The sequence below is a fragment of the Podarcis raffonei genome, chromosome 14 (genome assembly GCF_027172205.1).
Source record: "Podarcis raffonei isolate rPodRaf1 chromosome 14, rPodRaf1.pri, whole genome shotgun sequence".
Classification (NCBI taxonomy): Eukaryota; Metazoa; Chordata; class Lepidosauria; order Squamata; family Lacertidae; genus Podarcis; species Podarcis raffonei.
The window spans coordinates 19,068,894-19,094,490 of record NC_070615.1 but is presented as its reverse complement, the minus strand read 5'-3'; the positions used below and the strand labels follow the sequence as shown (position 1 = coordinate 19,094,490).

At 42.8% G+C, this 25,597-nt stretch overlaps 1 protein-coding gene across 2 annotated transcripts in view; it reads right to left on the bottom strand.

Moving 5' to 3' along the window:
* Window positions 1-441: 441 nt before the first annotated feature.
* The window catches only part of NTRK3 (neurotrophic receptor tyrosine kinase 3), a 402,429-nt gene continuing 377,273 nt past the window's right edge, over window positions 442-25,597 (bottom strand). For both annotated transcript variants that reach the window (XM_053364231.1, XM_053364230.1), the window contains 2 exons: window positions 5,523-5,681; window positions 442-1,448 (listed from right to left, as the gene is read on the bottom strand). In XM_053364231.1, the coding sequence (XP_053220206.1) occupies window positions 1,263-1,448; window positions 5,523-5,681 (345 nt within the window). In that variant the 3' untranslated portion in view covers window positions 442-1,262. The remainder of the gene's footprint in view (window positions 1,449-5,522; window positions 5,682-25,597) is intronic.

Sequence of the window (25,597 nt, the reverse complement as noted above, 5' to 3'; positions counted from 1 at the left end):
GGACAGATTTGGGCCTGTGTGTGCGTGTGTACACATATATATAGGTATATCTGAATGGCTGGGTTGCTCTTCCTTTTCCTCAGACTTCCTCCACTGAGATCATGGCTTCCAAGCCACCCTGTTTGGAACCGACGGCTACATTGAGGTTATGGTGGTGAATGCTGGATCTGTGTGGACACACAGAAGCTTATTCCAGTTGTGGGATCCAGGGGGTTGTGCTGAGGCTGTCCTCTCCCCATATGCCTTTTCCCTGGATGGTTCTTGTAGACGACTGTTCAGGACCTTGGCAACATTCCTAGGACTCTGGTTCATTCACTATTATTTTTTATATATGTATAAAAAAACTGAAACAGGTAAATAAGGGGAGCAGGAATACTACATCCATTCTTGTTTCCTTGTGGTCTAGTGGCTATTTTCTGTTTCTGGTTTGTTTGTTTGTCTGTTTTTGTTTGTTTGTTTTACCCGTAGGTGATGAAATCCTTTCGAACTGTATATGTTCCAATAACGAAAAACAAAACTGTATAGAGTCTACACATGTGAAAGAATCAGCAAACTGGGGCTTGTTTGGAACAGCATCTGTCCCCAAATGCTGAAAGTAGAAGTCGGGGCTGGGTGGGGGGCAATACGAAGGTGGTTGGGGGTCAGTAAAAGGAAGTTCTTCCAGGGGGCATCACCTGGATCAGAGCTCAGTCTTTGCCAGTTCTGCACCAGGGGACAGAGCCCACAAAGTGCAGCTACAGATCAGGCACAGTCTTGCCAGTTTTTAATTTAATTTAAGGGGTTTTTTGGTGGGATTATCTCTTAGCGTTCCCAAGTAGGTTGAGCTCCACCCAGCAACTGGAACCAAAAGAGCGCAGTAGGATTCACAGTTCCACACCTTGAGTTAAAAGATCCTGTTTTCCCTTTTTTTTTTTCTTTTTGTTCCTTTTTAATACTGTAGGTTCTTTTTCCTCCCTCGCTCTCTCCTTTTTTCTTATAACGCCTTACATTTTCCTGTAATGGCAGCTTCTGGTGGGAGGTGAATATATCTTTCTCTCTATATATATTATCTCTAGATATATATATATATGTAAGCCAAGCTGCTTTACAGGTGGGTTATCAGGACCTTTCTGTTTGAAGTTGTAATTGTCTTTTTATTTGTTCAGTGTTGTACGTGTAGCAGGCACTTGAGTTTATATGAATATGTTGGCTTGAGGTCAAGGGAGAGGTAGGGAGGGGGAGAAGAAGGGCAGAGCAACGGTGTTGGAGGAAAGGGACCGCTGCTAGCCAAGGATGTCCAGGTAGATTGGTGTGGCTTTGCCCAGGGCATGAAGGATCTTGTAGATTTCCTTGATGTTCAGCCGCTGCTGAGGTTCCCTCTGCCAGCAGCCCAGCATGATGTCGTAAACCTCCTTGGGGCAGACTCGAGGACGCTCCAAGACTCGGCCTTGGGTGATGCACTCGATGACCTGCAATGCATAACAGAAAAGTCACATGCAAAGTCACATACACCCTGAACCATCTTTTTAAAGTTTACCCATCTGGGATGTGCATGTGTGTAATTTAATCATTTTACAATTATTAACAACAATAAACAAAATTGCTCCGGGATTCTTATTTTTTTTACTTTGAAAAAAATTAAGATCATGGCCACTGGTCCCATCACCTCCTGGCAAATAGAAGGGGAAGAAATGGAGGCAGTGAGAGATTTTGCTTTCTTGGGGTCCATGATCACTGCAGATGGTGACAGCAGTCACAAAATTAAAAGACGCCTGCTTCTTGGGAGAAAAGCAATGATGAACCAAGACAGCATCTTAAAAAGCAGAGACATCACCTTGTCAACAAAGGTCCGTATAGTAAAAGCTATGGTTTTCCCAGTAGTGATGTATGGAAGTGAGAGCTGGACCATAAAGAAGGCTGATCGCTGAAGAATTGATGCTTTTGAATTATGGTGCTGGAGGAGACTCTTGAGAGTCCCATGGACTGCAAGAAGATCAAACCTATCCATTCTTAAGGAAATCAGCCCTGAGTGCTCACTGGAAGGACAGATCCTGAAGCTGAGACTCCAATACTTTGGTCACATCATGAGAAGAGAAGACTCCCTGGAAAAGACCCTGATGTTGGGAAAGATTGAGGGCACAAGGAGAAGGGGACGACAGAGGATGAGACGGTTGGATAGTGTTCTCGAAGCTACCAGCATGACTTTGACCAAACTGCAGGTGGCAGTGGAAGACAGGAGTGCCTGGCATGCTCTGGTCCATGGGGTCACGAAGAGTCGGGCACAACTAAACGACTAAACAACAACAATAATATTCTGCAGAAAATGACAATGGTTCTTCTGAAAGAACCTCAAAACCTCAGAGTCTTAAGGTCAGGTCCACTTGCTCCTCCAGATGTGTTTCTGCTAACTTTAGGGAGAATTCTTTGAATGTGGGCTACTGCTGGATTTTAACCTTGGTTTGACTAGCTCATATTGTAATATCTGGCTTTCCCTTACACTGGCAAGGTTGTAGGGTACAAGGAACACATTGGCATAGGGGATTTAACTACATACACAAGTTCTGTAAGTTCAGGCTGTAACAGAAATTAGCATTATTATTGGCAAACGTGTCATTTTGGACCCTAAGTTACATCTTTTATCCACTTTTGATGGTGCTAATGCCAAACCTATTTGTCAACAAATAATTTTATATCTGCTAGTTGTTGCTCATTAGATAATAGCTCAAGGATGGAAGAGCACTTTTTGTTACTCTTTGGACTTATCATTTTTAAAAGTAAAGTTTATTGTCATCTCTGAAAAACTGACCCATAAGATACATACTGCCAGAGGCATTGTGGACCCTTCAGAATTTGAATCTGTTTGGGGGCTATCTCATGGTTAGCACATTCCTACCAAACATGGTTTTATCTGCCATCATTTATGAATACTTGCCATATCTTCTATAAATGTGAAACTTGTATCCCACCAGGTAATAAATGTTATGCTGTTCATTCTTTTTTTAGCTTCATTTTTTTATCGTGTATTTTTATTCTCCTTGCCTTTATGACTGTTTTTATGAAGCATTTTAGTTTGCTGCTTTGTTTATTTAAAAAAAGAAAGGAAAACCTGCTCGAGTTAGCTTTTGTGGGAGGTAAGTATTCTCTTGACAATATTGTACAGGGGCCACCTGTTTCTCCAGAATTTATTCCTATATTCTCTTGCCATTCTTGCTCCTAGGTAAGATAACTGGGGTGGGGGTGGGATTTGCCAGGCAGCTGTTATTACTGGTTGCCCCCTCTCCCTTGTCTGAAGCTCATAAGCAGCACTGCAGTGGCATCCCAGTGACCTGGCATGCACTGCCAATAGCAGCAGATCTCAAACAATGCACTGAAGGCAGCCAAATCCAGCGAGGGTGGTCCCCAGAGCTTATTGCTTCTGAATAGTAATGGGCACTGCCACACATCCAAACAGATAGTTATCATTCCGATGTTTGCATATAAATAGCAAAAAGGGTAGAGAGATTAAGAAACTCTGTGGAACAGAAAGGGAAGAGAGAGGGGTGATAAAAAACATGGCAGGCAAACAAAGCTATGTCGTCACAAAGCCAAGAGTGGTGGTGGCTACAGGGAGAGGTGTCTGCCAATGTGGTGGCTCCAGCCCTGCTGTTGGACAGCAGGTACAAGGTTCCAGTGAAATTTCACCTTCCATGAAATGTGAAGTAACCACACTTAGCTGCTTATACTGAATCAGGCCATTGGTCCATCTATCTCAGTATTGTCTACAGTAGCTGGCAGTGACTTGCCAGGGTTTCAAGCCGAAGTTTCTCCCCTCCACCCTGCCCACAGCCTTACTTCGAGATGCTAGAGATTGAACCTGATAGAGGCATGTGATTATGGAGGCCAATGCTTATTGCCCCAACACGGGAAGCTGCCTTATTCCAAGTCAGACCATTGGTCCACGTAGTTTCATATTGTCCACACTGACTGGCAGCAACAGCTTTCCAAGGTTTCAGGCAGGAGACATTCCCAGCCCTATCTGAGGATGCTGGGGACTGAACCTGGAACCTCCTACAAACAAAACAGATGCTGTACCATTGAGCTATGGTCCTTCCCCAAACACAAGAACATAGGAAGCTGCCTTATATTGAGCCAGATCATTAGTCCATCTAACTCAGTACTGTGTACACTGACTGGCAGGAGCTCTCCAGGGTTCTGGGCATTGTTCTCTCCCAACCTCACCAGGAGATGTCAGGGACCTTCTGCATGTAAAGGAGATGCTTTTCCATGAATCCCTGTGACGGGGCGAGCTCCCGTTGCTCGGTCCCTGCTACTACCAACCTAGCAGTTTGAAAGCATGTCAAAGTGCAAGTAGATAAATAGGTACCGCTCTGGCGGGAAGGTAAACGGCGTTTCCGTGTGCTGCTCTGGTTTGCCAGCAGTGGCTTAGTCATGCTGGCCACATGACCCGGAAGCTGTATGCCGGCTCCCTCGGCCAATAAAGCGAGATGAGCGCTGCAACCCCATAGTTGGCCACGACTGGACCTAATGGTCAGGGGTCCCTTTACCTTTACCTTTACTGCTCTTCTAACATTCTAAGCTATGTCCCTACCCACAAGATCTGTAGGTCTTTCAAGAGCATCCCTCACAGTCAAACTTCAAAAGCAAACCTTGAAAATATTCTGAACTGTTTCCAAATGACGCAATTACATCATTTCTTCCCTCAGCTGCACCTAAGACCAGCTTTTCTGGAAACAGGATTGGATATTCCTCCTGCCAAATTCACACATCAAACCTAGGCCAAGTGTTTCCCTCAAATGCATGGGGGTGTGTGTGTTGTGCATGATATGTTAAATGACAGTAACAGGCAACACTGAGAGCATAGAAGGACCTGCATTAGGCATAGAAATAAATACCTTCAATTATTCTCTGTCTACAAATTAAGGAATGTTTATCTGGAAAGCAGAAAATGCACCCCCCTTTTTTTTAAAGGCAGAGCTGAAAATCTAATAGGTACACAGAAGGACAAATATGAGCAAATTTCCATCCCTCACACCTCAGTCAATTTTGCATCTCACACCACATGAGTCGCATCTCCTGCTAAGCCTTACAAGATATTTCTGCAGATACCTCTAAATGTAGTCTAGCAGTTCTCTCTTAACAGGTTTTTCTCTTCTTCCATAATTCCCTAGAAGGTTATTTTATTTTCCTGCAGTTCTAACTGAAAGGATGCTGAAACCCAGGACTATGGAGGGTGGAATTGGGAAACTTGCTTGCTTGCCACCTGCTCAGCTACTACATAGATTTCCTACAATTTTCATTGGTCTCTGCCTATCCAAGCTTTTGGATAGTGGATTGTGGCCTTGTCTCCCTTGGCTGTTTCAATGCATCTGGACCAGCTAGGACAGCTCAGCTGGGAGAGCACAAGACTCTTAATCTCAGGATTGCAAGTTCAAGCCCTACGTTGGGCAAAAACTTCCTGCAATTGATATTAACTACTCTTGCCGTGCCAGGAAATTGTTTCTGCATGTGTCCCCCACACCCACCCACTGCCACATGCCCAATACCTCTGTGTTTGACAGCTGGAACCATGGCTGCTTCCCGTATGTGAAGATTTCCCAGAGGATCACCCCAAAACTCCAGACGTCGCTCTCTGTCGTGAATTTGCGGTACATGATGCTCTCAGGAGGCATCCAACGGATGGGGAGCATGGTATGTCCTCCAACCTGCATGATGGAGCACAAGGCACAACAAGACTTTGGTTATTAGAACTGTAAGAGAACAGACCATAGTCAAGTTCAGCTTTGGGGTCACTGAATGCTATATACACACATACACAAATTGAACACTAGTAACTCTGGGAGAATGTCTCAGCTATGGTCTTTCTTTCCAAGATGCTAGCTTATTACAGCAAGGGAGGTTTTGACAATATTCTGGGTAGAGATGAGAGAGGTCTCCCCAAATTGTCTTGGATTAAACGTGGAAATAAATTAGAGAGAAAAGTGGATGATCTTGGACAGGGATCAGCAACCTTTTTCAGCTGTGGGCCGGTCCACCATCCCTCAGACTTTGTGGGGGGCTGGACTATATTTTGAAAGAATAATAATGAATTCCTATGCCCCACAAATAACCCAGAGATGCATTTTAAATAAAAGCACACATTCTACTCATGTAAAAACACCAGGCAGGCCCCACAAATAACCCAGAGATGCATTTTAAATAAAAGCACACATTCTACTCATGTAAAAACACCAGGCAGGCCCCACAAATAACCCATAGATGCATTTTAAATAAAAGGACACATTCTACTCACGTAAAAACACGCTGATTCCCGGACCGCCCATGGGCCAGATTTAGAAGGCGATTGGGCCAGCCCTGGCCCCCGGGCCTTAGGTTGCCTACCCCTGATCTTGGATCATTTTCCCCAAGCTAACACAGAAAACGACCCACTTCTATACCTTTTAAATCTCCACCTATTCAGTGTAAGGGAGGATCATTGTTCTATTATACTGAACAGGGGGAGAAATGAAAAGGCTACGGGGCAAAACGTGAGAGGGAGGCATCTCCACTCTTGGCTTTTGCCCTTGCAGCCTTGCAGTTCTGAAGGCCTAACACATGGGTAGGCAAACTAAGGCCTGGGGGCCGGATCCAGCCCAATCACCTTTTAAATACGGCATGTGGACAGTCCAGTAATCAGTGTGTATATACATGAGTAGAATGTGCTCTTTTATTTAAAATGTACATCTAGGTTATTTGTGGGGCATAGGAATTCATTCATTTTTTTCCCCAAAATATAGTCTGGCCCCCCACAAGGTCTGAGGGACAGTGGACCGGCCCCCTGCTGAAAAGGTTTGCTGACCCCTGGCCTAGAAACGTGTGTGAGCTCTTAACACAAATTAATAACACTCAGATTCTGTGGAATCTTAACAACACGTTCTGCACCTTTCCCTTCTCGTGCTTCCACTGATTCTTGGCATGGATGCAGCTTGATGACGAGACATAGAAATCGGAAAAGGCATTTGGATTTCCTGCTTTAAATTACTTACTTTTTAAAGCATGAGCCGATTTTCCTATTATGCCTATTATAGCTATTTTTGCGCTAGGCTTTTCTCTTTTGGCTTGCTCTCTCTTTATAAAGTCTATAAAATGGCATCAATCCACTTGAAGTCATGGTATGCGCACACGAGTAACTTGCAGCTGCAGTCTTTGGAAGACGAGCCGGCCCTTACATATACTATGGTAATGGGAGCATAACAAGGGAGATTAAAAGACTCGTTGTGCTTCTGAAGCACTGATGTTTGCCCAGCTCTTGAAACATCTGTATCATGGCTCCAGCACTCTTGGGGATGGCAGGAGGGAGGGGGGAAATAGTTCTGGGACCAGAGTTTCCTCCCTCTTTTTTAAAAGTTATTTCTGTGCACCAAGTGGATGCATAAAAGTAGAGGGGGAAACAGCCTGGATTTATGCGTACAAAATGAGCAAAGTCTAGGAAAGATTTTGAAGGCCTGCCCTTGGGATTCAAAGAGAGGTTGCAGAATAGCATGGGCTGAGCTAAGGAAGGTCCTGTTTCAAATTCCTTATTTGAAAATAGGGATGTAAAGAGGCATCATTTTCCTCCCAGCCCTTTATTCATGCCACACAGCACTGTTTCTATTCCGCTACAGTTAGGTCTTTTGCCAAAAAAATGGCCTTATTCATCTTGTGATGAATTTACAAAACTTTCATAATTAATTAATTAGATTCCACCCGATTTATTTACATAGAAAGGAAACACAATGCAGATGAGAGGGCTGGGACTTAATCAAGTCTGTATCATTTACAGCAGCAAATACCGGTTGGATTCGCTGGGTTAATTTTCATTCGCAGCATCAAAAGTGAATATCAGCAATTTTTGCCCCCATTTCTCTTTCAGTCAAAATTTTCCAACATCCTTGTTAGAGAACAACATTTCCCCACCTGGCCAACAGGAAAAGAAGAATCTGATCATTACTCTTTTTTTGGTCAAGACTAAGCTATGTCCATAGAGCAGGACCTCTGAAGTTCTGAGTATTAAACTGAGATTTACAGTTAATTGATGAATAGACTGCTTAAGACCCCTGGCTTATCAACTGCTATGGACTAAATGACAACTACTGAAGGAAACATCTGAGTAAACAGAAAGAAGCTGAAACATTCACAGCTATGTATTGTACTCACTACTGGACTGCGCTACAGAGTTTGGGCTCTGCTGCTAAGCTATACAATTAACAAGAGCTGGGAAGTGATTTATATAATGCGCTTCTTTTTTAAAAAGAGGAAAATAAGCACTGAATATTGGATGGGTTTAGCACTTTGGCTGATTAATTTCATAAGGGGACTGGAGCAATATTATGCAATCTAAATGTGCACCATGCAACACTTCTCTTATAGTGCATCACATTCTGCATAGTCATGAGTTACCCTTAATGTTTTGGATTATGTTTACAGATGAATCACAAGGACATCAAAATCATTTGAAATGGAATTTGTGCATTCTGCACTTTGTTTAATAGAACTCATAAGCCATGCAGAGGCAATATTAATTCTGGGGATAATCAAACACATGGAAGAGGAATCGTGTAAGCTAGCCCTGATCCCCAATGCCACACATCAGCCAGGTCATCTGCAGAGAATTGTGGAAGTAAAGACCTACAAGCTTACCATTTATTAAAGGTAAAGGGACCCCTGACCATTAGGTCCAGTCGTGACCGACTCTGGGGTTGCAGCGCTCATCTCGCTTTATTGGCCGAGGGAGCCAAAGTACAGCTTCCGGGTCATGTGGCCAGCATGACTAAGCCGCTTCTGGCGAACCAGAGCAGCGCACGGAAATGCTGTTTACCTTCCCGCCAGAGCGGTACCTATTTATCTACTTGCACTTTGACGTGCTTTTGAACTGCTAGGTTGGCAGGAGCAGGGACTGAGCAACAGGAGCTCACCCCTTTGGGGGGATTCGAACCGCCAACCTTCTGATCGGCAAGTGGTTTAACCCACAGCGCCACCTGCATCCCTTTACCATTTATTAGGGGTGGGCAATTCTGTCTGTTTCAGTTTCTCTCCCTTTCTCATTTTCCCCAGGCTTAAATTTAGTTCTCCATCATTTCCACATCAGTGTACGATAATTTTCAATAATTTTCTTATTGGTTTTCATAACAAAATATAACTAGACAACTAAACATAATCACACACACATACATATAGATTTTGCCAGCTGCCAGGTCTTTTATCCTATTCATGTCTTTATAATACCCATTGCTCTTTCAGTTTCTCTATCTCCTATGTTATTTCAGCAGGGCTGCATGGAACCATCCTTCCATTGCAATGCCATCTTCTCGAACTAGTGTACTTTTTTTTATAAAAGTTCTCATGACAATTCATCAGCATGTTCCTGTTTTTCTTCTTCTAATATACATGTTATTTTCATGGATGCCTTGGCAGAAAGGCAGTTTATAAAAGCAATAAATAAACAAAACAAATACATGCATTTCATGAATGCAAATCACTTTCCCCTGACGGAATGCCTTCTTTTGTGTATATATTTTCACTAATATATACATTTGCATGCACATCCAGCCTACTATATGCAGGTTTCTAGACATTACTTGGCTGGAGAACTGCATTGCAAAAATGTAGGTAAGGGCAAATTTTGAAGGATGGTAGTGTTTCAAGCCACATATAATTTAGGAAAGTGTTGGCTTTTCCAGTGCAAACTGAATCAAATTTTTCCTGCATCCTTACTGCCTTCATTCAGGGGAATCCCAGTACTGAAAGTGGGATGGAATGATTAATAGAAAGTCATTCATAAATAGAAATGAATAAATAAATACAAATGTAAAATGTTTGGGTTCCATTTTTCACTCACTCTGGAACCATCCCACATCTTTCAAAACTTCCCCAGTTCCTTTCTCTCCCCTTCTCCCACTTCAGTAAATGGAAGAACCAGACTGGAAGACTTGTGAAAGCCAGGAGTGGGGCCAACAGAGCTGACCCCACTTCTTCCTCTGTATAGTTAATTAACAATTATCCTTGGCCTCAAGGGTATCTGCTCAGGGCTTTCAAAGTAGGTTTATATCATACTTCTTTAAAGACATGGTTGTTTCCGATTGGGAAATTAGTCACCGTTTTGAGAAAGGTAGAAGTGATTCATTGGGACACATGAAATTAATCAAGTTGCAGTGAGTTATGTGCAAGTAATGAATCAAGATCATTGCATTCCTACTGGAAGATAAACAGAATAGCATTGTGGGAGCCAGCAATGGGAAATGACAGCAGCAAAGCAGGGATGAGAAACAGTTATCCAGCAGGAATTGTGACATCCACCAATGAGGCAAGTTTTGTTAACAGCGTACAGAATTACACCAGAAAAAAATAAACCAGAACACATGGGTCAGAGGGTGGAGTCTGAAACAAGGAGCCTCATATCTACTCATAAAGGCTCTCCATGAGATTTAGAACCCTTGCAAAACCAGAGTCCTGAGTAGGAAACCCTGATTTACCTTGTGATGCCTTGTTAATACAGTGGTACCTCTGGTTAAGAACTTAATTCGTTCTGGAGGTCCGTTCTTAACCTGAAACTGTTCTTAACCTGAAGCACCACTTTAGCTAATGGGGCCTCCCGCTGTCACCGCGCCACTGCTGCACGATTTCTGTTCTCATCCTGAAGCAAAGTTCTTAACCCTAGGTATTATTTCTGGGTTAGCGGAGTCTGTAACCTGAAGCATCTGTAACCTGAAGTGTCTATAACCCGAGGTACCACTGTAGAGTCCTCCAACTCAGGAATGTGAGAACCTTCCCTGAATCACCCTGATTCACCTAACAATTCAGGGTACACAATGACAACCCACATCCCAACAAATACACACACCCATATCACCTACAGATATTAAGAGGGGGATGACAAATTGGGGCATTTCTGCTGCATCTACTATAACACAGACAAGGAGCAGCTATTTATTTAAAGAAACTCAATTTATTGAGATTAGCAGTGCCTGTTTGAATACAGCTGATCGATATGTTGTAACAAAAGGAGAACATCAAGGGATGAAACTGAGAATGGGTTGGCTATATACTCAATACTGAGCAAAAGATTATTATTTTTGTTAGAGCCTTGCAAACATTGTAATAGATTTTGATGCAAGGGAAATTATTTTAGGAGGTGATATGAATACGGTCATAGATAATACACCAGACTGAACTGGAAGAAATAGAAAACCACGAAAATTATTGAACACATAATTTAAGAAAGGAATAAGATATTCGCAGCTTTGAGAGATATGGAGATGCTAGCGTTTAGAAGTGTGTGTGTAGGGGAAAGACTATCCATTTTCCTTCAGTGCAAAAAACAATAATTCTAGAGATAAGTATGTTTGAGTAACTGCATAAATCAAGTCATTTGCATACTTACAAAAAACCTATGTGCGGTTAAGAAAGAACACTGGTAATATAGACCTTCATAAAGTCTACATAAATGTGGTGTACTGTAAGGAAATAATACATTGCTGGTTTAGGGCAATAAGGTTTACATTACAATCTTATACACGTCGGATAGAAGTACCGTAAATCCCAATAGTAATGTGACAGAGGGAAAGGATCCTATTTCCTTTCATACAAAGTTATTCCCATCAGATGGAGGTACTTGAATACGGCCTTAGAGGTGCAGTTTTTAATCCCAATGAATCATCATAGGATCATAGAATTGTAGAGTTGGAAGAGGCTCTGAGGGTCATCTAGTCCAACCCGCTGCAATGTAAGAATCACAACTATAGCATCCATGACACGTGGTCATCCAATCTCTGCTTAAAACTTCCAAGGAGAGTAACCACCTTCTGAGAGAATCCATTCCACTGTTGAACAGCTCTTACTGTCAGGTAGTTCTTCCTGATTTTCAGTCAGGATATATTTTCTTGTAACTTGAATCCATTGGTTCAGATCTTATCCTCCCAAGCAGAAAAAAACAAGCTTGCTCCAGCTTCCACATGGTAGCCCTTTAGATATTTGAAGATGGCTCTCCTATCTCCTCTAAGTCTGAGTAAGCCTCAGGAAGAACTGCATTATCGCTGTATGGAATGACATTTTTGCACAACAGAACAACGAAAGTGGGACAATCCCCACTTCTCCCCCGCCTGAAACATTTGTATAAAACGTTACAGGATTTCAGTATTAATTTCTGGGGCATGCACCGGTTGGAAACTAAGCAGCATGTCTTCCCTGGAAACTTTTGCAGGTGCAAACAGTATTGATCGCAAATAACTGCCCCAATACCATCACGTGCACAAATCATCCTGAATGCATAATGAGGAAGGAGTTTTGAGGGGACCCTAGTGAGTTCATAGCAGGTGTGAGATTTGGAGCAGGGAATTCCTGACCTCAGTCTCTTACCTGCTATGCCAAGCCAGCTCCAGAAAGTAAAGCTCAGAATTACAAAGAAGACCTTTCTTCTCCCCCCAAAACTGCTTGGCTAAGGCAGGCAACCTGCTGGCAATCAATGTGAGCTGGATGTTATGGGAGTTGTGGCCAAGGAGGAAGATAAATCCGCTTGTCCTGGCTGAAATACATTTGGAGCACCGGAGGATTCTTTCAAGAACAGCATAATCCGCTGAGCACAAATTTCCATGCCGGCATGCAGCACCTGGAGTCACCAGGAGCAGCATGCATTGCCAAAGGCACTGGAATAAAACTGTGCAGAGCTTAACAAGCCTCAGTATGAAAACAGCCTTTGTTTTCCCCTCTTTTGTAGAGGAATTTACATTTCACGTCCTTGGCTCTAGAGAGAATCATTATGTATTTTCTGTACATGGGAAGCTGAGCATTCACACTAGTCAATCAATCAATCTGGAGTATGTTGAGAGGGAGAGGGAGAAGCCGCAGGTTCTTGCAGTAACAGGGATGGGAGAGGATGAGGAGTGGGGACCTGAATGCAAAATGACTGGGAAATGATATTTGTTCTTTAACGATGCCATGCCATGCTCAACTTATCTTGCTGGTATTCAAATTAGCACCAGGGCCGTGTCAAAAAACCTGTCCTGCAATTTCTCAAAGGGTTTCCTCTTCTGCGAAAGAGGCTTCCATTTTTCTGTCTCATTCTCAGGGCAGTCAAGGATTCCTTTAGCATTTCAGTGGGTGTGCGTTTAGACTAAGTTTCTCATTATATGGCTGCCAAGGGTGGTGTTAATCTGGTGATCCAACCAACATCAGTGTCAAATCTTTGCCAATACACTGACAATTAGGTAAATAATTCAAAGATTAGAAATTGGATATGAAGGGCATAGGTACTAATAAGTAGCATAGACAAAACAGCCCAATCAAAGTAAATAACATAATTGCTAACTCCCTCCAGGCCACTGCTAATCTGGTGATCCAAACAATATTAGTGCACACCACGCCAAATCCTAGCCTTCTTATTATATCATTCATTGGCCTGATTCAGCTTCTTGTGTTTAAATACTTTATTTTTAATCATAAGCCCTCTTGAAGACTTCATGGTCGAATTTCAGTAAGAACATAATAAGAACTTGCTGGATCAGGTCAGTGACCCATCATGTCTCATAATTGCCAACCAGATGCTTCTGGGAAACCTGCAAGTAGGATTTGAGCACAAGATCACTCTTCCCTCCTGTGGTTTTCCAGCAGTTGGTGTTCAGAAGTGCTACAGCCTCTGATTGTGGAGGCAGAGCATAGCAATCCTAGCTAGTAAAGGTAAAGGGACCCCTGACCATTAGGTCCAGTTGTGGCTGACTCTGGGGTTGCGGTGCTCATCTTGCTTTACTGGCCGAGGGAGGCGGCGTACAGCTTCCGGGTCATGTGGTCAGCATGACTAAGCCTTTCTCTAATAAGGTCCCAAATAAAAAGCATTTGAAAAATATTTGAAACATCTTTGAAATAAGACAAACACTGGCCTCTTAGGCCACCTGATTCCACCTGAGCTGGCGACCCTCCATTTGTCTGCAGCATAGAATAAAGTAGAGCACCAGTTCCTTTCACAAGTTGCCACCTGGGGCTCAGCAGCACACATAGCTCTTACAAATTCCTCCTCTTTGTTTAAAAAACAACTTGACATTACTAGCCCAGAACTGGGAAGAAGACAAAGTCCCTGCCAGAGAGGAATGGCAAACAAAGCTGTTAGACTATGCTGAAATGGGAGAAAATAAAAGAAGGAGAGAAGAAGCTAAGAGCTAAACCAAACTCAAAAGAGATATTAAGAGAAATCAAGCTATATCAGGTACAATATATGAAATTGATTAATGAGGAAGTAGAATGGAAAATTAAGCTAATGAGACAAAAGACTTTTGAGTCAGCCAACAAATGTGGAAAATTATTGGCGTGGCAGTTGAAAAAAAGACAGAAGTTAAATACGATTACAAATCTTGAGATTGATGGGAAAAGTATACAGAACCCAGTGGAGATTAGAAGGTGTTTCCAGAGATATTTTAAACAACTTTATACGCAAGGGCCGCAGAAAGAATCTGATATAGACCAATTTTTAAGAACCAATGGATTACAAAATATATCCCAAGAAAATAAAATAATATTGAATCATCAAATTACAGAACAAGAAATTGAAGGTGCCATTCAGAATATGCAACTGGGCAAATCTCCAGGACCGGACGGATTAACCTCCAAATATTATAGGACTTTGAAAGACTTCTTAATTCAACCATTGAAGGAGGTCTGCAGTGAGATTATGGAAGGGAAGAAGGCGCCTGAATCGTGGAAAGAAGCATACATCACATTGATACCCAAGACAGAAGCTGAAAAGACACAACTAAAGAACTACCGTCCCATCTCCCTTTTAAATGTGGATTACAAAATTTTTGCAGATATTTTAGCTAACAGGCTTAAAAAAGTATTAGCTGAAGTAATACATAAGGACCAGGCAGGCTTTCTTCCAGGTAGACACTTATCTGATAACACAAGGAATATAATTGACATTTTGGAGTTGTTGCAAACGAATATCAATACGAAAGCAGTGTTAGTTTTCATTGACGCGGAGAAAGCCTTTGATAATATTTCTTGGAGTTTTATGAAGAAAAATCTTAAAGGGATGGGAGTGGGACAGGGGTTCGAAAATGGTATAGGAGCAATCTATTCAGAACAAAAAGCAAAATTGATTGTAAATAATGTGGTGACTGAAGATTTTATGATAGAAAAAGGAACACGTCAGGGCTGCCCTATCTCTCCATTATTATTTATTTCGGTCCTGGAGGTGCTGCTGAACATGATTAGAAGGGACCGGTCTATTAAAGGAATACAGGTCGGAGCCAAACAATATAAATTGAAAGCCTTTGCAGATGATTTGGTTTTGACTGTACAGGAGCCGGAATCTAGTATGAAAAGAGCTTTGGAATTGATTAAAGAATTTGGTCATGTGGCAGGGTTTAGATTAAATAAGTCAAAAACTAAAGTATTAGAGAAGAATTTAACTCCAATAGAAAAGGACAGGTTTCAGAATGAAACAGGTTTAACTGTGGTTAAGAAAGTGAAATACCTAGGGATTAATATGACTGCGAAAAATTTGAACTTATTTAAAGATAATTATGAGAAATGTTGGTCAGAAGTTAAAAAAGATTTAGAAATCTGGTCTAATTTGAAGCTTTCCTTGTTGGGTCGAATCGCAGCTATAAAGATGAATGTTTTGCCAAAAATGTTATTTTTCTTTCAATCTTTGCAAATTTTGGACAAGATGGATTGTTTCAAGAAGTGGCAGAGAGATATTTCTAGATTTGTCTGGCAGGGCAAGAAACCCAGAATAAAGTTTAAAATTTTAACTGATGTAAAAGAAAGAGGTGGATTTGCCCTGCCAGACCTTAAATTGTATTATGAATCAGCAGCATTTTGCTGGTTAAAAGACTGGCTGCTTCTTGAGAACACGGACATTCTGGATTTAGAAGGTTTCAATAATGTTTTTGGGTGGCATGCATATTTGTGGTACGACAAGGTTAAAGCACATAAGGCATTTAAAAACCATATTGTCAGGAAAGCTCTGTTTAATGTCTGGACAAGATATAAAGATTTGCTGGAAAGTAAAACCCCAAGGTGGTTGTCACCTATGGAAGCTAAGTCTCAGAAAAAGCTCAATATGGAGGCCAAATGGCCAAAATATTGGGAAATTTTGGAACAAGAAGGTGACAGATTGAAACTGCAGAGTTTCGAGAAATTAAAAGACAAAGTGCGAGATTGGCTTCATTATTATCAAATAAGAGAGGCCTACAATTTGGACAAAAAAATTGGCTTCCAGGTGGAGAAATCAAAATTGGAAACAGAACTGTTAGAACCAAAAACTAAGATTTTGTCAAAGATGTATAACTTGCTGTTGAAATGGAATACACAGGATGAAACGGTTAAATCAGCAATGATTAAATGGGCGCAGGACATAGGTCATAACATTATGTTTGCTGACTGGGAGCAGTTGTGGACCACCGGTATGAAGTTTACGGCATGCATTGCCTTAAAGGAGAATATTATGAAAATGATTTACAGGTGGTACATGACCCCAGTTAAGCTTGCAAAAATTTATCACCTGCCTGACAACAAGTGCTGGAAATGTCCACCTTTGGTGGACATGCCCAAGGGTCAAGGCTTACTGGGAAATGATATACAATGAACTGAAGAAGGTATTTAAATTTACCTTTCCCAAGAAACCAGAGGCCTTCCTTTTGGGCATAGTTGGCCAACGGGTGCCAAAGAAAGACAGAACATTTTTTATGTATGCAACAACAGCAGCAAGAATACTTCTCGCCAAGTATTGGAAGACACAAGATTTACCCACCGTGGAAGAATGGCAGATGCAAGTGATCGACTACATGGAGATGGCTGAAATGACTGGCAGAATCTGGGACCAGGGAGAAGAACTGATGGAACAGGACTGGAAAAAGTTTAAGGACTATTTACAAAAATATTGCAAAATGTTTGAGTGTTAACATGATGTGGGAAGTGAAGGTAACAGGGCATGTGGGATTTGGTTAAATGTGAATGAAAAGAAGAACACAAAAAAGGGAGATGTGAGGAGGTCAGGACAGAGGGACATGGAATTTTGTAACTTTTTAAAGTGGATTTTTCTTTTTTCTATTTTTCTTTTTTGCTATATATTTTTGGTTTTCTGATTTTTTTTGTGGGCTTTAATTAATGGAATGATCTATGTGAAATGATGAACTTTTTGTTTTGTAAAACTTTAATAAACATTTATTTTTTTAAAAAAGAGACTATGCTGAAATGGCAAAACTGACCGGAAGGCTCAGGAAACAAGAAGACCAAAACTTCAATAAAGAATGGGAAAATTTTATAATTTATCTAGGAGACCACTATAATGTAGTGAATATTATGGACAATATGGAAAGATACAAGATATAGATTATGAAATAATATGCAGTTTAGAGGGTGCACAATAGGACCCATGGAGGGGAAGGTGGGAAGTCCAGAGATTAGGAGAAATCTCAAAATATGGATATGTAATTTGGATTATTATAAATTTATATTTATAAAACCAAATAAAAATTATTACAAAAGAAAGCAACTTGACATTACAGTGGTACCTCAGGTTAAGTACTTAATTCGTTCCGGAGGTCCGTTCTTAACCTGAAACTGTTCTTAACCTGAGGCACCACTTTAGCTAATGGGGCCTCCTGCTGCCGCCGCACCACCGGAGCACAATTTCTGTTCTCATCCTGAAGCAAAGTTCTTAGCCCAAGGTAATATTTCTGGGTTAGCAGAGTCTGTAACCTGAAGTGTATGTAACCTGAAGCATATATAACCCGAGGTACCACTGTAATAGGTACATAGCTATGTAGCAGATTAATTGCATATTCGCCATTTTACATACACCCATTATTAGCTTTGCCATAAATTACAGAATATTAAAGTCACGGGTGGGACCTGAAACAAATGGTTGGAGCATGGAGAGCCCCAGATGACTGAGATAGCTATAAAACCCAGCCTCTTGGATAATGGCATTGTCCCGAGTGAATCTCCACCTCCCCCCATCTCTTCCACTTCCTCATTCGTCTCTACTACGGGTGCTGAGAAGTGCCCTCTGTCTTTGAGCTCTTTGCTCTCCTACTTTCAAGGCTCACCAGGTTCTGGGAGAAGGGGGGTCTGAAATGCTTTCTAAAGACACTGTGTCCATCAGCTGTCACCCCCTGTTGCTTCCTCTTCCTCTTCCTCCTCTTCCTTTCCCATTATTTCCCAACTTTCCCCCTCATCTGCCTCTGAGCGGTGACCTCCCTCAAACCCCTGTTGTAATTCTAAACTGTCTTCCTCTTCTCTGGAAAGGTCAGGCTGGGGAGGCGGTCTCCACCATTCCTCCTCTACCCAATCCCTGACAGTACATGAGTATTTTTATACAGTTATATGCATTATTGCTTGTATCTGTTTACATGTGAGTTACTTTGGGAAACCGTATACACATATAATATGATATGTAAAATAATCCACATGATAATCCATATAGTATGCTGAAATTTTTTATATTTTTCATGGAACCTGTAACAAAATAGCTTTTTTCTCATTGAGTTCAAGAAGCAAGACAGTAATGTGTGTGGCGGCGAGAGATCTGTGCAGATAAGCTCGGCATCACAAAATGCCATCCCCATTCCCCAAAGGTGCCTCCATCATGCACATGGATGCTACTGTTTTGTATAGATGAGGACCAGCAGTGAGAGAACTGAGTTTGCTATTCATATCGAGGAATGTATCCATATTTGTTATTCCAGTGGGGGCTAATTTTCTGTAAGCACTATTTAAGCATATTTGCCCTCCTTTCCCCAATTATATATGTGCGTGCATGTGTGTGCATGCACGCAGACACACACACGGCATTTCTTGGATTTGTCAGACTTTCCTCAGATAGTCTCTCTGCTCCAGCACACTCTTTATCACCCACTGCTTAGCATACAGTTTTTGAAGCTGCTAACGTGATCATAATACATATTTCTTTGATAGTTACATCTTGAGTGAAATCAAGCAAAATTCCTTTAATGTATTTCCTTAGGCTATGAGCTGTAACTCCATAAATAAGAACAGAAGGAGAGTCCTGCTGGACCAGACCAATGGTCCATCTAGTACAGCCATTATTAATAATAGAGTAGTAGCCGCTGATAGGTTTATTCTCTGTGAATTTATCTAATCCCTTTCTAAAGCTATCCAGGCTGCTGACCATGACTAGATCCAGTAGCAGGAGGAGGATGGTGATACGTGAAGGTACCATCAAACATTTGAGGGCTCTGAACCCCTCATCTCTCACACACAAGGCAGTTGAGGAATGGAAGAGAAAGAAGTTTGAGTACACTGAAAATGGAGGAACACTGAAAGGCAAAAAGTGGCTGGTTTAAACAATAGCAGAGGTTGATGCTAAGTGGGGGTGGAGGAGAGAGTGGGAAGGACAAGGAAGTGGTGAGGTTGGCATCTTGCTAACGCACCAGTAGAAGCACCAGATTGGCTCTTCCACTGTGTCTACGGCATGATGACACCTCGCTTGTCCGCATGCATCACCTCGCTTGTCCACCTCTCCCTCCCAGGAAGTAGCAGTGAGGTCAGGTGAGAGGGAGAACCAAATTTCCCTATCCAATGTCTCCACATAATTTTCTATGCTTTTCTATTAGATCAATAACCACATCAGAATATCTTGAGAAAATAATAATAATAATAATAATAATAATAATAATAATAATAATTTATTATTTATACCCCGTCCATCTGGCTGGGCCTCCCCAGCCACTCTGGGCGGCTTCCATAAAAACCAAAAATACAGTAAAATATCACACGTTAAAAACTTCCCTGAACAGGGCTGCCTTAAGATGTCTTCTGAATGTCAGGTAGTTGTTTATCACTTTGACATCTGCTGGAAGGGCGTTCCACAGGGCGGGCGCCACTACCGAGAAGGCCCTCTGCCTGGTTCCCTGTAGCTTTGCTTCTCGCAATGAGGGAACCGCCAGAAGGCCCTTGGCCCTGGACCTCAGCGTCCGGGCAGAATGATGGGGGTGGAGACGCTCCTTCAGGTATACTGGACCGAGGCCGTTTAGGGCTTTAAAGGTCAGCACCAACACTTTGAATTGTGCTCGGAAACGTACTGGGAGCCAATGTAGGTCTTTCAAGACCGGTGTTATATGGTCTCGGCGGCCGCCCCCAGTCACCAGTCTAGCTGCCGCATTCTGGATTAGTTGTAGTTTCCGAGTCACCTTCAAAGGTAGCCCCACGTAGAGTGCATTGCAGTAGTCCAAGCGGGAGATAACCAGAGCATGCACCACTCTGGCGAGACAGTCCGCAGGCAGATAGGGTCTCAGCCTACGTACCAGATGGAGCTGGTAAACAGCTGCCCTGGACACAGATTTGACCTGTGCCTCCATGGACAGCTGTGAGTCCAAAATGACTCCCAGGCTGCGCACCTGGTCCTTCAGGGGCACAATTACCCCATTCAGGACCAGGGAATCCTCCACACCCGCCCGCCTCCTGTCCCCCAAAAACAGTACTTCTGTCTTGTCAGGATTCAACCTCAATCTGTTAGCCGCCATCCATCTTCCAACTGCCTCCAGACACTCACACAGGACCTTCACCGCCCTCACTGGTTCTGATTTAAAAGAGAGGTAGAGCTGGGTATCATCCGCATACTGATGAACACCCAGCCCAAACCTCCTGATGATCTCTCCCAGCGGCTGCATGTAAATGTTGAAAAGCATGGGGGAGAGGACAGAACCCTGAGGCACCCCACAAGTGAGAGCCCAGGGGTCTGAACACTCATCTCCCACCACCACTTTCTGAACACGGCCCAGGAGGAATGAGCGGAACCACTGTATGACAGTGCCTCCAGCTCCCAGCCCCTGAAGACGGTCCAGAAGGATGTTATGGTCGATGGTATCAAACGCCGCTGAGAGATCCAGCAGAACTAGGAAACATCCTGGGAGACTTTAGAAAGCCCCCAGGATGGATGTTCATACAGCATTAACTACAGTGCTCGCAGTCCTCATTCTGGATTTGCTTCTTGACTCACTCAAGGCATCGAGGTTGAGCTCCTAGTCTGATGAAAACAGGCTTCACAGGCATGAAAGCAGCACAAACTCAAAATAATATTGATTTGCTTTTGAACAAGAATGTCAAGGTCTCCTGAGGACACATCTGGGTCCTGTAAACTAGGAGAGTTCTCAGCCTTTTAATTTGGTTGGCATCACTAATCCCGAAACTCCAAACCTGCCAAGTCCCAAGGCAAGTCTGAGGGAAGGACTCAAATGATTTCGACATGAGATGAACGTAGGGGAAGTACACAGTAAGAAAGGGAAGGTGTGAGGCAGATTTGCTCAAGGAAGACACAGGCCACATTCACACCATACATTTAAAGAACTTTGATACCACTTTAAAAGGTCATGGCTTCCCCTAAAGAATTCTGAAAGCTGTAGTTTGCCAAGGGTGTTGAAAATTGTTGTTGTTGTTCAGTCATTTAGTCGTGTCCGACTCTTCATGACCCCATGGACCAGAGAACGCCAAGCACTCCTGTCTTCCACTGCCTCCCGCAGTTTGGTCAAACTCATGCTGGTAGCTTCGAGAACACTATCCAACCATCTCATCCTCTGCCGTCCCCTTCTCCTTGTGCCCTCAATCTTTCCCAACATCAGGGTCTTTTCCAAGGAGTCTTCTCTTCTCATGAGGTGGCCAAAGTATACGGTCAGCTTCAGGATCTGTCCATCCAGTGAGCTCTCAAGACTGATTTCCTTCAGAATGGATAGGTTTGATCTTTTCGCAGTCCATGGGACTCTCAAGAGTCTCCTCCAGCACCATAATTCAAAAGCATCAATTCTTCGGCAATCAGCCTTCTTTATGGTCCAAGAAGGATTGATTGCTAAACCATTCTGAGAATTGTAGTTCTGTGAAGGGATGAGGGCTGTCCTTTGGAGGAAGCAGCAATAGTGCTTTAAATGTATCGTATGGATGTGGCCACAATGCAGCTGAAAGATTTTGTTTGTCTTTCCTAGAGATGCACATTTTGAATTGCTCCAACTCTTGATGCTAAGGCCCAGAATTGTAATTGGGAGGAAGCCCCCCCCCTTATTTTTTAAAATGTATGGTTCATTTAGCAATCTGCTTGGTTTATGACCCATAATTCTGAAATCAACTTGAATTTAGCAGTGCTAATTTGCAAGAGGGGACCCTGTCCTTCCCTCCACCTCCTTCCTCTCTGCTCTGTTAGGTTTGTTTTTATCCTATGGTTTTGAGCAATCCTAATGAGCCATTAAGAAGCTGCCAATTACCTATGCAAATGAAGAGATGCAGGGGTTGTTGCTCGAAGTGAAAGTCTGCTACCTCAAAAGAGCCTGAGATAAATCACTTCGGCTCAGCAAGACACCTACACCTAAGAGCCCTTTCTCACATGTGCTGTTTAGAAATGCTGACAATAACATAGAGGGTGGATTATATGTTCTTAGTTCAATTTTGCAGGGAGAAGAGAGGGAATGCGTGGGAAATTCAATAGACTTCTGGCCCAATTTTCAGTGATGGCTGGTGCCCATTGTGAGTGGTAGAGCAGAAGGCAGGGAGCCCCCAAAGTAGCTGGAACCAGCACCAATAACATGGGGAGACAACTTATTCTTGCTTATCACCATCCTCCTCCCTTATAGGTTCTGCAAGGGCAACACTAAGACTAAGGAAGAGGAGGAAGCTGACAGCCAAAGCCACACCCTTGACTGGGCATAAATAAGAAGGCAGGTAGGTGGGGTCTGGCTGAGATCAGAGCAGAGGTCCTTTTGCCCAAACAGATTGGCATCCATTGCTATCTTGAACACCTGCTGAGGTGGCTCAATATAAACAGCCAATGAGCTAATACCTAAGTGAAATGCTGACAATTGCTTCTCTTCCAAAGTGTCTGACCGCAACATTCACGGTTCAACAGATGTGCCTGAAACAAAGTCTGAAAGAAATAATAGAAGTTGCTCTACAGAGAACTAAATTTGCCATAACACAGCATCACCAGACTGCTGAGAGGAAAGACAATAGCAGTCGGGGACCCTGCAACACTTGGAAGCCTTTCTTCTTGGAATGGCATAAAGGAATATCACTGTCTTCCCTTGCTCTAAGGAGCCACCAGTGCCTTTGTGACAACAGCAGCCATTTCACCATTTCCCTTCTTCATCTCATTCCCAATTCACATCTCAAACTTGAGGATGGGAGATGATGATTGCTGTGCTTAAGAGGCCTGCAAGTGTCAATAACAATAGTGAGCAGTATCTTTCTCTATAGAATAAAAATGTAAGAATGACATTGTACACACCCTGCTGGAAGATCAGTAGTGCCGCATCACAAACCTGGATTTATGATTTAGTTGGGGCAGGGCAGGGGAGAAAAATAGAAGGCAGGTTGCACAACAGAAGTGGCCATGGTATAGGAATGAGAAGAGAGAGACACTCAGAGGGGGAAAGTGGCAGCAGAATATATAGATATATATGACATTTTGATAGTTTCTGTATAACATTTGCTGTTCTTTGGTCACAAAATGCAAATTCCAACATCTTTATACAGATGGTGTTGTTCGTTCATTACAAGCCATGGCCTCCAAGATTGTCAATGGCCTTTCTCTCAGTTTGGCCGCTTCAAATATCCGACCAGATCTGCTTCTAAATAAGAGTATACATGAATTAAACAACCCTCCTCCCTTTTTAAAAAGTCCTCTGGATGCCACATAATCAGTTCTGCTGCTGCCTTGGCATTAATCATAATAATATTCAAAATTCATTAGACTTGATTGTTTTGAAATCTATTTTCTATTAATATCAGATTCACAAAGAATGGATTTGGCAGCTGAGTGAAAGACAAAAGCAAGCATTAGCCCTGAAACCCGCCTGGTCCCTTAATTGTTTTCTCTCCCCACGCCCCAACACACACACACACACACACACACACACACACACACACACACTGTCTGGTGATGAGTCCTGAGGGTTGCACCACACTGACATCTGTTGGGCCATACGATGGAACACTGAACTAGCAATTGGATGGTCACAAGACACAATAAAAACATGAGAATAAGAGCATCTTTGCTGGGTCTGATCATGGTTGATCTGATCAGGCATCCTGCTTCCAGCAGCAACCAGCCTAGATGTCTCTGGAAACTGAGAAGCAGACCATGAAGCTGATAGATGACCTTTGGGGTTTCCCCCTGCCTCTGGTCTTCAGGTCCATGGCTGTTCCATTCAGCTATTGGTCCATTTAAAGAAGTGAATTGTGACTCCAAGATCCAGGGAGATTCATTGCACCCATCTCCTGGATTGAAGAGGCAAGGCTCAAATCAATGGGTTTCAATGAGCAACAATTTTATTGCAGGGCTATGCTCTGGATTCAGCTGAAGCCTAAATCCCAAATGAATTTGGGCCTATTTGGAGGGGTCTGGGCTTTGTTTGAGTCAGGCTGAGACAGCTCCAGATAATTACAGGATGGGTTGTGTGTTCCGGAGCAATCTGGGGTGTCAGGGCACAGGGCATCAGGCAGTATGGAGAGGGAGGTGTGCATGGAATTTGGGTATTTAGATTAAGATAATTATACCACTTCCCACCATCTGACTCTTAAAAGAGTCCAAGCAAGATTGCATTCCAGAATGGCTTAACTGCAACTCACTCTTCACGTGAAACTCTGAGAACTGTAGCTCTGTGAGGGAAATCGTAGCTCTGTGGGTGTCCAAACAACTCTCAGCACTCATAACAATCTAAAACTCCCAGAATTATTTGTGGAAAGTCATGGCTGTTTAAAGTGGGATCCTAAGTGCTTTAAATGTATGACATGAATGTGGTCTATTGCACAATGGTCTGGGCACACAATAAAATCTACTGCGAGCATTGTCAAGAACTTGCTGCATGCTGCTCTACAAACTTTGACAGTTCTCTCTCCTTCTCACTGTTCTGACAAGGTGAAAGTCCCTTTATGATGGATAGATGGATGGTCCTCATTAAATCAATGATGCCTCATCCAAACCTACCAGACTGGCATTTAGTCAATCTCTTGTGAACCAACATGGAATGGTTCCACAATTGTGCATTTCCAAGGGCTTTGTCCAGTCAACTTCAATATTCTGAGCAACAACACTTTTACCACTTCCCTTGAGATCAGGAGTCTTTCATTCCCGTGTAACACATGGCAAGCAGGTTATCACTGTGGAAATGTCAAAGAAACACTGAGCGAGTTGAAACCAAACTGGTTTCTGACTCTTAAGATGAGAGAATGAGCTATTGGAATGAATCTGCCTGAGAAATGGGGGCAAGTAAAAAGCACTCACCTGGGCAGTGTTCTGCATGAAACATACAGAGTTGCCTTATACTGAATCAGATCATTAGTCCATCTGGCTTAGTATTGTCTACACTGATTGGCAGCAGCTCTCCAGGATTTCAGACATGTTTCTCCCAGGCCTATCTGAACCAGGAAGCTTCTGCATGCAACACAGATGTTCTCCCACAGTGCTACAGCTCTTCCCACATAGAAAGCTACCTCATACTGAATCAGGCCATTGGCCAAACCACCTCAATCTTGTCTGTATTAGGGCCATGGGCGGTCTTCAGCCTATTTTATCCCAGCTTGCAGAATGATTTCATGCAGGAATCAGGGGAGGAGGAACAACAGGGAGAATGGGGTAGCAGAAAAAGAGGGAGGGAGGGAGGAAGGG